The sequence below is a fragment of the Sinocyclocheilus anshuiensis genome, unplaced genomic scaffold (assembly GCF_001515605.1).
Source record: "Sinocyclocheilus anshuiensis isolate Anshui unplaced genomic scaffold, SAMN03320099.WGS_v1.1 scaffold63, whole genome shotgun sequence".
Lineage (NCBI taxonomy): Eukaryota > Metazoa > Chordata > Actinopteri > Cypriniformes > Cyprinidae > Sinocyclocheilus > Sinocyclocheilus anshuiensis.
The window spans coordinates 1,177,436-1,190,923 of record NW_015552625.1 but is presented as its reverse complement, the minus strand read 5'-3'; the positions used below and the strand labels follow the sequence as shown (position 1 = coordinate 1,190,923).

General features: G+C 37.6%; 1 protein-coding gene across 2 annotated transcripts in view; it reads right to left on the bottom strand.

Annotated features, from left to right (window-relative positions):
- The window catches only part of LOC107666433 (STE20-like serine/threonine-protein kinase), a 57,072-nt gene that overhangs the window by 1,957 nt on the left and 41,627 nt on the right, over positions 1-13,488 (bottom strand). Inside the window, exons 12-18 of one of the 2 annotated variants that reach the window (XM_016457750.1) lie at positions 11,615-11,794; positions 5,379-5,471; positions 2,629-2,758; positions 1,902-2,026; positions 1,473-1,661; positions 1,256-1,381; positions 997-1,110 (exon numbers count right to left, since the gene is read on the bottom strand). In XM_016457750.1, the coding sequence (XP_016313236.1) occupies positions 997-1,110; positions 1,256-1,381; positions 1,473-1,661; positions 1,902-2,026; positions 2,629-2,758; positions 5,379-5,471; positions 11,615-11,794 (957 nt within the window). The remainder of the gene's footprint in view (positions 1-996; positions 1,111-1,255; positions 1,382-1,472; positions 1,662-1,901; positions 2,027-2,628; positions 2,759-5,378; positions 5,472-11,614; positions 11,795-13,488) is intronic. The other variant, XM_016457751.1, reaches the window with a different exon arrangement.

Below are 13,488 nucleotides of genomic sequence, written 5' to 3'. Positions count from 1 at the left end.
TCATTCATTAGATCATTCCAGAGTACTGCGATCTAATTCTAATATTTTCTTAAAATCTTTAATGATATTTTAATGTTGTTAATGCTGTTCTTTTGAACATGTATTCAATTAAGTTGTTTTTATGAATTAAATTAATTAGATATGTTTTTGATTAAACCATTAAAATGGAATACAGAAAAATGTAAAAAAAAAAAAAAAAAAAAAAAAAAACGACAAAAAAACAAAACGTATCAGTTTTCACAAAATATTAAAGGGATAGTTCACCCAAAAATGAAAATTCTGTCATTAATTACTCACCCTCATGTCATTCCAAACCCATAAGACATCTATGGAACACAAATTAAGATATTTTGGAGGAAATCCGAGAGCTTTCTGACCCTGCATAGACAGCAACGCAACTACCACGTTCAAGGCCCAGAAAGGTAGTAAGAACATTAAATAGTCAGTTAAAATAATTCATGAGACACCATCGTGGTACTCTCATGAACGTGTGGCAGAGACCGACACGGAAGAGAAGAAATTGTTTAATACAAATATTTTTTTTGTCTTTGCACAAAAAAATAAAGCTCGTAGCTTCATAAAATTAAGGTTGAATCACTGATGTCACATGGATGATTTTTAAAGATGTTCTTACTACCTATCTGGGCCTTGAACATGATAGTTGTGTTGCTGTCTATGCAGGGACAGAAAGCTCTCGGATTTCATCAAAAATATCTTAATTTGTCTTTTGAAGATGAAAAAGGTCTTACAGGTTTGGAACGACATGAGGGTGAGTAATTAATGACAATTTTCATTTTTGGGTGAACTAACCCTTTAAGCAGCACAACTGAAAACTTGAGTAACAACTGCTAAAATTCAGCTTTGCCATGACAGGAATAAAATACATTTTAAAATATACTAAAATGGAATATATATATATATATATATATATATATATAAGGTTTGATTTATATTTTATATGTAGTTGAAATGATGAATGAAATGAAAACCGAATACCTTCTTCCTGGGACGAAGCTTCTCCCTCCAGTCTTTCAGCTCCTGACTGTGCTCCTCATCCAGCTCCTTCAGCTTCTGAGTCTCATGCTCAATCAGGAGGTGGCATTTCTCATTCTGATGGCAAAAAGACAACAAATCGGATGTTACAACCAAAGATAGAGGGCAGCACAATTTAATTTAAAAGTAAATGCAATCGAAAATGCAGGCACCAAGGAAAGAGGTTGAGAGTAAGATTGTATATACAGTATGTGTTACAGACCTGCATCTGTTGAAGTTCTCTGATGTTGGAGTCACACTGCAGCTGCAGGTCTCTCATCTGGTTCTCATGTTTCTGATGCTGATGAAGTCTCTCATTCTTCTGTCTCTTGTCCTCCTGAGCGGCAAACTGCTCGAAATAAAGCAGAAAACAACCTCAGGTTTGAACACAAGCCTGATTCCTCTGATCTTTACCAAAGCTTCCTGACAGAGGGTCTGACCTGTTTGATCTTCTCTCTGTCCTGCTCTGGTGTTCCTGTTCCAGTGATCCGCAGGCTCTTTTTAAACATCGCCATACGGGTCTTGGCTTCACTGCGCTGGATCTTGGGCAGCCGAGCTCTTTCCTGTGCCTGCCTGTTCTTCATCTCCTCTATCAGCCGCTGGTTATAACCCTGCATCTGCTCCATCTCCTGATGACCCGTTGTGTGGGAATAAACATAGTCAAAGAGTGGCTACAAAACATACTAGGCTTTCATTCGTTGAATAGATTGACAGTCACATCTCACCTTGTCATGCCTTTTGAGGAGCTGATGTCTCTGCATGAAGTATTGATCCTTCAGCTGCTGCTTTAGCAAATAAACATAGTCAAAGAGTGGCTACAAAACATACTAGGCTTTCATTCGTTGAATAGATTGACAGTCACATCTCACCTTGTCATGCCTTTTGAGGAGCTGATGTCTCTGCATGAAGTATTGATCCTTCAGCTGCTGCTTCAGCAACTGGTGTTTCTCCTGCAGGTGGCGCTCCTCCAGCTCCCACATGGCTGCCTCCCGAGCTGTGGGTTTGTGAGTCAAAGAAAAAAAAGAGGAAATAGAATGATTCTCAGCCATTAGAACCAGACCGTTCAACTCCATGCAGGTTTAGACATGTTTTGCAGACATGAAGTCATGCAGCTCATTACACATCATAGACGGCAAATCTCAACACGTCTGGAATCATTTTCACACGCACGTCTCATCAAATGAGATCTGGGCCACACCTCAAGAGACATACGCTGGCCTTTATAAGAACTGGAGAACTTTATAATTGGACCCCTGTCTGAAAATAACACGCAGTTTAGCTCTATTCCAGGTAGAGAGAGCTTTACTGTCTGTAGAAGCAGGTAACATGTTTGGATTGTTTCCTTTGTGGTTGGAGTTGAAAGTGTGACCTAGAAAAACCTATCACCACATATGCGCAGCTAATTTATTTATAATGAACATAACCACAATTTAACACAAAAGGTCTACAGGACTTCCTCATAGCATCAAACAGTGAAGTTTGAAGTGCAACTATTTGAGGACTTACTGCAGGCAAACAAAAACGTTTACACCAATGCTTTCCATTATTATTAATGTAAGAATATTTACAGTGGCCACCGTTTATAGAGTGCCTGACCTCTCATGAGCTGCTGCTTGTGGTTGAGACAGTCTCTCTCAATAGTGGCGATCTCTAGTTTGTGCTGCTGGATGATCTTCTTCAGAGCTCCATCCAGCTCCTGCTGCTGCCTCTGGAGAAACTCTTGCTCCTAAGAGAGATGGGTGCGTGGAGAAAGAACAAGAGAGCGGAAGAAAGGAAGGAGGAGGAGGAATCGGTACAGAAACAACAGGGATTATAAATTAGTAACTGTACATGATCATGCTCCAAGGGGAAGCAGTCAAAGATTACATGAGCACTACCACAGCACTGATAACACTGCATTAAGAGGAAAGTCACACACTTAAACCATTTAACAAAGATAAAACATTTATAACTCATGATAAATGGATAAAGATTTGTGAAAGGAAGGAACTAGAGAACAATACATATAAAGTCACAGTACAGCATAACATAACCTAAAAGTAGGCCCAGACTGAAGTTTTATCATATTTTCTGTGCTGATTTGGGAGGGGGAATTATCAGGATGGATTAAAACATGATAAAATGTGTATTACAACTTGCTGAAAGCTTAATGAAGTGAACAAACAATTTAATGAACGCAAAAAGTTTGTATACTATCTTTGAAAAGTTTTGGGTTGGTAATATAAAAAAAAAAAAAAAAAAGGTTTTGAAACAAGTCTCTTACGCTCACCAAGGCTACATTTATTTGATCAAAAATACTGTGAAAACATTACTATTGTGAAATATTACAATTTAAAATAACTCTTCTATTTGAATATCTTTTAAAATGTAACTTATTCCTCTAATGGCAAAGCTAAATTTTCAGCATCATTACTCCAGTCTTCAGTGTCACATGATCCTTCAGAAATCATTCTAATATGCTGATTTGGTGCTGCTCATGAAACATTTCTTATTATTATCAATGTTGAAGAGAGTTGTGTTGCTCATTTTTTGTGGAAATCAATTATTTGATTAATAGAAAGTAAAAAAAAAAAAAAAAAAAAAAAAAAAACAGGATTTACCTGTATTTGAAATGTATTCACTGTCACTTGATCAATTTAATACATCCTTGACTGAATAAAAAGTATTAATTTCTTTAAAAAACAAACATTTTTACTGACCGCAAACTTTTGAATGGTAGTGAACGAATTTGTATATTTTATAAATGACATTCATTCTAATTCGGTCAAACCTGAGCAGACTTCAGATCCATGTGGGCCTGCCTAAAGGACATGTATAATAACATTGAAATATGACTCAAACAGAGCAATACTGTTGACATATACATAATTTATAAGCTGATACAATAATATTAAATAATAATAATAATAATCAACAATGCATTTCAAAAGTCACCCTGATCTTCGACTCCTGCTTTGAACTTGGCCTACAGTGGCACATAGAAAAAAGCAGCACAGGTGACGCACAGAAACTTGACTAGAGTTTCAGTAACAGTATGAGAGAGTGAGCGGATAGAAGAGATATTGAGACACTGCAGCAACACAGGCGACAGCACTCCAAAACAACAGAGCACCTTCCTGCCCGCATGTGCCGTCCACATCACATACAAACGCTACTGCGCTGTTACAAAGGGACGTGCTTCAGTGGAATCGTGTTGATCGTAATCAGATCAGTTCTGCTAGTGTCACTCAGCAAATATATACTGTAATTCAGGTGTGACAAAAGTGTACTGATTCCAGAGAGGCTCACGTGAACTTCCAAAGAGATGTGCTGACAACTTGCATTTTCGTACTGGGTTGTATATAATTTTATGGCCTATTTTGTCCTGTTTTAAAGTTTGTAAGCTAATACTATTTTGATAATTACTAAACTACAAGATAGCTAAACTATTACAGCCGTTACACTGTGAATGTGCATTTGTGTGTGCATCTGCTCTGTATCTTGCGTGACGGACGGACACATGTGAGAGGGTTGAGTCACGAGGAGAGTGGAGACTTACATCCTGCATCTGAGCGTTGAACAGAGCACATGAGGACAACTGAAAAGACTGTATCATAACCTGGGCCACACCCTGTGGAGCAAAACACAGCCAACTCCACCACGTCAGGAACAGGGACACACACCAGCACTCAAGCGTATCGCACGCAAACCAGACACACATCTCACAATATCATCTAGTCTTCTCATTGCATTGCAGTAATCTGTTAGTTTCCTGGGTCACGTGCAGTGAAATGAGTTCATGATTTCCAGATGATGGACGGAGAGCGGGTTTAGCAGCTGGTGAGTCTGAAGGACCACGATCAGTTAGTGCAGCTGTCGTCCTTGACATGCGTGATGAGATGCAGCAGTCATCGTTAGTCTGTTTTCTCCTCGAGATCAATGCAACATCCTATGTGGCCAAAGTATGTGAATACCCTCCCTCTTCTTAAGCCGGTTTGGCTACTTTAGCTACCCAAATTTTTAACAGGTTGCATGTTTCAGAGAAAAGCACTGTGTTCTGTTACACACCAGCAACTCATGTTCTGGTGTTTTCAGTTTCACCATTTGCAGCAGATGCTGCATTATATGAACTCATCTCTGCATATGCTCGGAGTTTGGGCCTCTTATAACATAGATAAGAAGTCGATGAGCCATCAGAACAGCCATCAGAAAGTACAGGACAAAGTCTCCATTAATGCCCATGACAGTTTATTTTTCAATAGGAAATCTATGGAATAACCTTGATTTTAGTCAGTCTTACAATTTAAGACCAGAGGGGCAGAAAACAGAAGTGAAAGTGTGTAAGTAGTAGCTGGTAACTAAATTACCTCTTCATGTTGAATGACTGCTAGGTCTTCCTTTAAGCGTTTCATGAGCTCTTTTCTCAAGTGTTTAGGGGACATTCCAACCTCTTGTTTGACCTACAGTGTGAGCATGCAGACTGTTGGGAATGAAGGCTTTACTTGCATAGGGTCTGATTATGTAATTCATTAGTCGAAGACTGTCATGCAAAATATGCCAGGAAGGGTTAATTTACTACCATGACGAACGGTTTAGTATTTGAGAGATAATCATCCCCAAACCACTGATGATTTCTGACTGGGTTAGCAGTTAATATAAAGATGATTCCAATAATCCATGATCAGCTACTACCGGTAAGAGTTGTTCAGAAGCTGAAGAACAGTGAAAGCCCACTAACAGCTGCTAAAATAGATCCCTCTTTTACCTCCACAACCATTACAGCCATCAGAATATAGATCCTTTCAAAGTAATCTCTAAAAGATGCACACTTCTATATTGCTGACATTTATTCTTTTGTGAAGGAAGCTGAACTGTTTTGTCAGCAGGTCATTGTTTTCAGTAGATCAGCATGAGAAGTCAAGCGTCAAAATGTCAAATTGTCAGGAAGCAGAGAGATATTTTGCTGGGGGGGGGTCAAAATTGTTGAACTGACCCTAGATTGCCTTCGTTCTCAAAAATGCCAGTCATTGTTAACACTTACTTTTAGTGACAAACCAATACAGTACGTAGGCCAACCCAGCATGATTAATCAGCTAAAATGATTTGCATTAGCTGACTGCCATGTCTAAATGGCAGATTAATAAAAGGGATCTTTCCATCCAATGGGTTTTTTTTTTAATTTTTTTTTTATTTTTTTTTAAGTAAATACATTTATTTGTGAATTTTGAATAAATATTACACAACCTGAGCAATTTTTTTCCATTCTAAAAGTAAATATATTATAATTTCATATACACTAACATTAAATTGTTTGGGGTCAGTAAGATTTTTTAATGTTTTAGAAAGAAGTCTCTTATGATCACTTTTGTGGGTGACAAAAAGTGGGTGCATTTATTTGATCAACAACAACAAAATATATACACATATATATATATTCCAGTTAGTGTCACATGGTCCTTCAGAAATCATTCTAATACCCTGATTTGTTGCTCAAGAAAGATTTAATATTATCATCAATGTTAAAAACAGCTGCGCTGCTTAAAGTGTTTGTGAAAATAATGATACATTTCAGGATTCTTTGATGAGCAAAGTTCAAAAGCACCATTTATTTGAAATAACCAACTGTCTACTCTACACTGTCACTTTTGATCAATATAATGCATCCTTGCTTAAGCATAATTTTAATTATACTAACCCCCAAACTTTTAAATGGTACTTGTATATATTACTTTATCTGCTGCTCAGCAATTGAGGTGTGCATCTTGAAATGAAGGTCAATTTTAACACTATTTTTAAGATGAAAGGAAACTTAAATCTCTAGTACTTAAGAGTCTATAAATACAGTGTTCCTATCAAGAGAAGAGGCCCTTCACCACAGCACTGATCTCCACTCATTACATCACACTCACACAGGCAACATAATTAGTGACATTTGCATAATATCAAAAACAATACATTTTTCATGCACTTGCTCTCAATAAAAATAATAATAATGTTAACACTTGATAGGTAGAAATAATAAATATCAAGAAATATTCGAACAGTGTCATGAAAGGGAGAAAGAGAGGGAGAGAAAACAAGGCATTGCCTTATCTAAATCCATTAAGGCACTCTATTCATGCATATGACAGCATTAGAGCGGAGCAAGCTGTCTATTATAAGTGCCAAAGAAAAACCAAAACCAAAAAGAGAGAAAATAAGAGAGACGCTCGGAGCATGTATCATGCTGGCTGATAATGCAACGAGAGACAGTTAAAATGTGCTTTATTATAATGTTACTATGACAGCAAATGCACCACCACCTAAAAGCAAATAAGACCAGTCACAGATCCACACTACACTCCCCATTATCATGAAGCCATGCATGCACTGAAATCCCTCCATTTTAAAACACCAGCAGGAGGAAGATGAGATGGAATGAAAAGAGCCTTTATTTTGCTCCTAAGCCATTGCTTAGCACCCAATCAACCTTTAAAGCTGTCCCTGCAGCCTCTATGAGGATGGAGGTAATTGAATATGAGAGCCAGAGTTTCGTTAAGCAAACATAACATGATAAGAAAAGAACTGCTTTGCATTTACAAGTCTGAATAGAAAGCAGGAGACACAGCTGAGATGTGTCTAAGAGGACAGATGAAGAAATAAATTCCATTTGCAGCTGCATTGTGATTCAGAAGCAAGGCTGCCAATGTACATATGTACATACTAAAAGCATACTAATTAGGGATGAGCATGAGTAATCCAACAGTCAAGCACTCATTCTCCAAACTAGTTGCCTAGCAAATGCAACTCACAAATAGATTGTCACCTTTGCCTGCTATAGACTATAATGAAATGTAAAAAAAACCAAAAAACAAACAAACAAAAAAAACGCATCGTACATAAAAAAATACTAATACATTAGTGCTGTCAAATGATTAATCGCGATAAATCGCATCCAAAATAAAAGTGTTTGTTTACATAATTGCGAGTATTGTGTATATTTATGTATATATAAATACACACATTAGTGATGCGCGAATGGCGGTTATATCCGCGGGCGCTGCGGATAATCCGTGGGTAGGGTGGGTTGGGTAATAAAAAAATGCATTCTGATTATTTGCAGGTGGGTGGCGGGTGGATAAGATAAATCATTAATGATACAAATATTAACTACATTTTCTAAAATGTGTTTTAAATAGGCTACAGAAATCGAATAAACTGTAAATTAACATATTAAAGTTATTCAACAAAACATTATTTAGTCAAGAGCAGTGAGGGATTTTCTCTGTCTTTTGTTGTTTGATTAACATTAATGACAGACGACACAGCTTTATTAGGCTGCTGCTGTCACAAGACCCATTTCACGGATCCAATACTGACACTCGTGCATTTTCTTTCGCAACTGTTTACATTAACTTAAGACAAAACCTACAGTGCTTGTGAGGATACTTGTGAGGACGACAATATTGACGTCATTTTGTGTGTATTTGGCCACTTAAGCGCAACAAACTCAATTTGACCGCAGCGTGCGCTTTGGATGTGACTGAGCACACAGAAAAGCGCCTCTGGAGCGCGTGTGAAAAGATGTGAAAATAATACATTTTTGTGACGATGCAACAATGACGGATTAGACAAGTGACAATTCTGACAACTGTAGCAAAACACGAACTAAAGTCTTGTATCGCAGTGTGCAGCAGCTCTAGATACGCCGATGTGAAGAGAAGGTCAAAGAGAGTGGACGCGGTACAGCTGAATCACTCACGCTGTTTTCAAATGACTGATTTGATCTCATGGTTTGTGTGGATTTATTTACTCATCTAACCTACACGCTATATTGAATAAATGTTTTGACGTAATTTCCCTCATTTTAAAGTTGAAAGCTGCGGGAATGAGTAATGCGATATATGCGCAATCCTGCATCCAAATTCAGGACCTGATTAAACATAATTCTATTATACAGAGAATTGTGAAATAGATTTCCATGACTTTTCCAAAACTTTCTGGTTTTATTTATTTTTCCAAAACTTTTCCAGGCCTGGAAATTGCCATTTTAAAATTCCATGACTAGGTTTTTAATGACCGCACGAACCCTGAATGTGACGATCGGGTGCGGTTATCTAAATCAGAGAAAAATATAGGTGCGGGCGGTTGACGGGTGGATAATTTATTTGAAGCTGCGGATTCGCGTGACGTTTTAGCTCATCCGCTCATCACTAACACACATACATCATATATTTAGAAAATATTTACATGTATATAGTTATAATCTCATAATTTATATCATATATAAATATATTTAATATATAAAAGTAACATATTTTGCTTAAATATATACATGCATGTGAGTGTATTTATGTATACATAATATATGTGTGTAGTGTGTGTGTACTGTGTATATTTATTATATAAACAAAAACTTTTATTTTGGATGCGATTAAAGGCACAATATGTAAGTTTTCGTCGCTAGAGGGCACATATTTAAAACAAACAAGAAACAAAGGCTTAGTTTGATGACGCCGTGACTGAGTGTGGAATCATGGAAGTTGTCGTCTTCATCCCCACAGCCGATGCAATCCGACGGGACTCGGGCAGAAATCATGTTAATTGATGAGCTAATGTATTAAAGCCTTATTAAGGTCACTGTAGTATGAAGCAGGGTGGGGCTAAAAGTCGTGGAAGTGAAACGCTGGAGTGATTGCTAATGAAGGACGAGCGCGATACACGGCTCGATAGCAGCAGAGCTTTTATTATGCCACAGTCGACCGCTTCTGCTTCTTCCGGTTGTGCGTATGTGGGGTAAAACAGCGCTGTTTTATACTAGATACATTTGAGTGTATTGAAAGTTCCGTTATAATGCTACTTCTGTGCGTTCGTCACCTGGCTAATAAAATGCATAACATATTAAAGTGTCTTTGGGGTTTCCATGTTTTCAACAAAATAAAACCAGAAAAATCGAGGGGTTATGACGTCATTGTGTGGAATCATGGGAGTTGTCGTCTTCATCCCCACAGCCGATGCAATCCGACGGGACTCGGGCAGAAATCATGTTAATTGATGAGCTAATGTATTAAAGACTTATTAAGGAGTGATTGCTAATGAAGGACGAGCGCGATACACGGCTCGATAGCAGCAGAGCTTTTATTATGCCACAGTCGACCGCTTCTGCTTCTTCCGGTTGTGCGTATGTGGGGTAAAACAGCGCTGTTTTATACTAGATAAATTTGAGTGTATTGAAAGTTCCGTTATAATGCTACTTCTGTGCGTTCGTCACCTGGCTAATAAAATGCATAACATATTAAAGTGTCTTTGGGGCCTGGCAGCTGAACTTGTGCGGGAGGGGAGGCAAGAGATAATTATTTGGGATAATGCAAGTACACAAGTCAGCAAAATATATAACACTGTTCTAGTGGTTTTGGGATATTTTAATCAAAGAATCTTATATATTGTGCCTTTAATCGCGGTTAATCATTTGACAGCACTAATATATATATATATATATATATATGGCATCTGACGCCGCATATTCTCTCAGAGACGACGAGAGACGAATCTACTTCAACATATGCTGATAACGGTATATAGCTAACTATTTTTATTTATTTCCTTAACATTTTTCTTGTGGCCCCGTACATAGTGAGAAAAAAGACAAGAAACGTATTTCATGTTAAACAGGTTGTTTTTGAAAGTCGGTGCTTGAAATAGTCTAAAGCTTTTTATTCCTTTAATTTTAATTGACTGCTGAGTTAATATTTTAATTATAGGCGTATAATTCATTGTATATAGACCCGTTTTAAAAGACCTTTTTTAAACATTTTAATTGAAGAGTAAATAGCCTAATCTTTTGTTATCCTCGCAGCTTGCCAGTTATGCGGTAGGCTAATATTGCGGAGCAAATTAATTGTAATTTTAATTTATTATTAAAAGTAACTTAATAATAACAGGCCTAATAAAAACAAGTATGTAACAGGCCTATATTAATTGGAAATGCCAAATCCTCTTAATAGGCCTATTGCCAATAATTGTTGTTTTTGACCATATCTCTGGCTATCGTCGATACAAGATCATCGTCTTTCGACGCAACCCAGCAAGGTGAGGTTATCGCTGGGCAGACAGTACGTTTCCTGTTACGTCGTTTGGGCTGCCTTGTTGAGCGCAGTAGCTGAGAACATTATATTTCACACACTTAAAGCTCTTTCAGTTTCCATATGTAATAGGATTAGTCCAAAGAATCATTTGGTTTGTAATGCGTACCGAACCTAAAGCCTCGTGCCGAACGGTTCAATACGAATATGTGTATCGTTACAGCCATAATGTATATATATATATATATATATAAAAATACCCTAATTGTGGCAGCTTACTAATTCAATTTTTTTTCCAAAAGAAAAGCATAGGATATTTTTCAACACCAATTTGTGAAATAGCTTAGCATTAGTGAATATTACATTTTTAACTTAAAAATAAATTTGTGTAAACTAATTTTTTAAGTGTTAGTGTACCTGGCTATTAAATTACCCTAAATGCTCATCCTCAGTACCAACAATAAACAGGTCATGGCATGATGAACAAATCCATGCAAAGCAAATACAGTGCATCCGACTCTGCATCTCTCTTTCTCGGTTACCTCTTTTTTGCGGTTCTTCAGCATGTTCTGGAACTTGGAGAGCTCCTTGTCCTGCTCTGCTTTGATCCTCTTGGCCTCATCTCTTAGCCGGTTTGTGTGGTCCTGCTCCAGACGCTCTATGGTCTGTTTCTGCTGTTTCTCAAGGTTCTCCACCTCTTGGTCATACTGACGTTTCTTCCCCTGGAGAGAGAGTGAGAAAGAGGAATACTGAATTACTGTTACTGAACACGAATGCATGTCAATCAACTTTCTGCTTTCTGCTTTCTGCTTGTGTCCCCCTGAGACATCATCAGGCTGTTAAAAAAAGTTAACTAGGGATGCAGGGCTGTACAGTGCGACATATATGTCGCACGTGCTATTAAAAAATACTGTACCGGAAAAATAAAGCCCTGTTTGTTTTATTTGTATATTATGTGTATTTGTAATGTATATCTTTGTTCTTATTTTCTAATAACAAAGATAAAATAATGACAAAGATTTTTATCTTTGCTCACTTTGGCCTAAATGTCTGCCATTCTTTTTTATTTTATATTTTGTAAATGTGTAAGAGGTGTTATGTTTCTGCACTCTTCCATTTTTAGCAAATTAAGAAAACTTTGTCTAAAAACAATTTTTGTGATGGTTTGTATTTTTTGTGCTCTGTATGGAACATCGGTGCCTGTTTAAGTGATGAACTCCATTACTTGTGTTTGTTTCAGACATGATAACAGACGTTTTATACTTGTGCTACAACTTTTTGGCCTGTGCTACAAAACTTTCAACCTCTGTAGCACCAGTGCTATGTGAAAAAAAAGTTAACGTACAGCCCTGCGATGCACAATATTATCAGAACGTTAACAGAATCGGCCAATAAAGGCTTAAAATGTAAACATCGACATCGGCCGATTTGAAAAAATATACCGATATGCCTTGCCGATAAGACGGATAGCTCACATGTGCTCAGGGGGTGATAGTGATAAGATCACGTCAGCAGTGTGCTCATTCTTGAAGTTAACTTTTGCCTAAATGATGATAAGATTAACTGTTTTGGATCGCCGCATTTCATTTGAGAATGCATGTAAGACAAGACAGTCGACAGTTTTTAGCACATGCAGCAGCAGCAGCGGTAGCCTCCCCTGGGTCCTAATGCCCATTCGGTAAGGCGTTTTATTTACTTAGGGGGCTCTGTTGGCCTACTTGTAATAAAAAGAATGTAAATTATACAAATATCATTAAGATACTTGTGTTTCTGAACAAATAAAGCAGTATCGCAGTATTTACATGAATAAAAATCACAAACATGATGCTTGTAAATTAAATAATTTAAAGGGTTAGTTCACCCAAAAATGAAAATTAGCCCATGAATTACTCACCCTCAAGGCATCATAGGAGTATATGACTTTCTTCTTTCAGACGAATCCAGTCGAAGTTATATTAAAAATTGTCTTTGATCTTCCAAGCTGTTTAATGGCAGTCAGCGGGTGTTGCAGTGCAAGTGCCTCACACAGCTCCGGGGGGTAAACAAAGGCCTCCTGTAGCGAATCGATGCATTTTTGTAAGAAAAATAACCATATTTAAAACGTAATAATCTATTTAATCTAGCTTGCCCTCACTATTGTACATGGAAGCAGATCCGGGTGGATGACGTAGGACGTCGGCGTTGCGCATCGGCCGCTCAGAAGTGACGAACGCGGAAGTGCAGGGGAGAGATCAAAACAAAACAACGGTCATGAATTAGAAGTACAAAACGAGGATTTGTAAAGAAGAATGTCGGAGGATTTCGATATAAGCCAAGAGGAGACTGGTTTTTCTTTGCTAAAGTAAGGAAACTTTGCTTCCTTTGCTCCTGTTAACAAACGTTGGTTTTCACGAGACTCACTGGCGCATGCGCAACG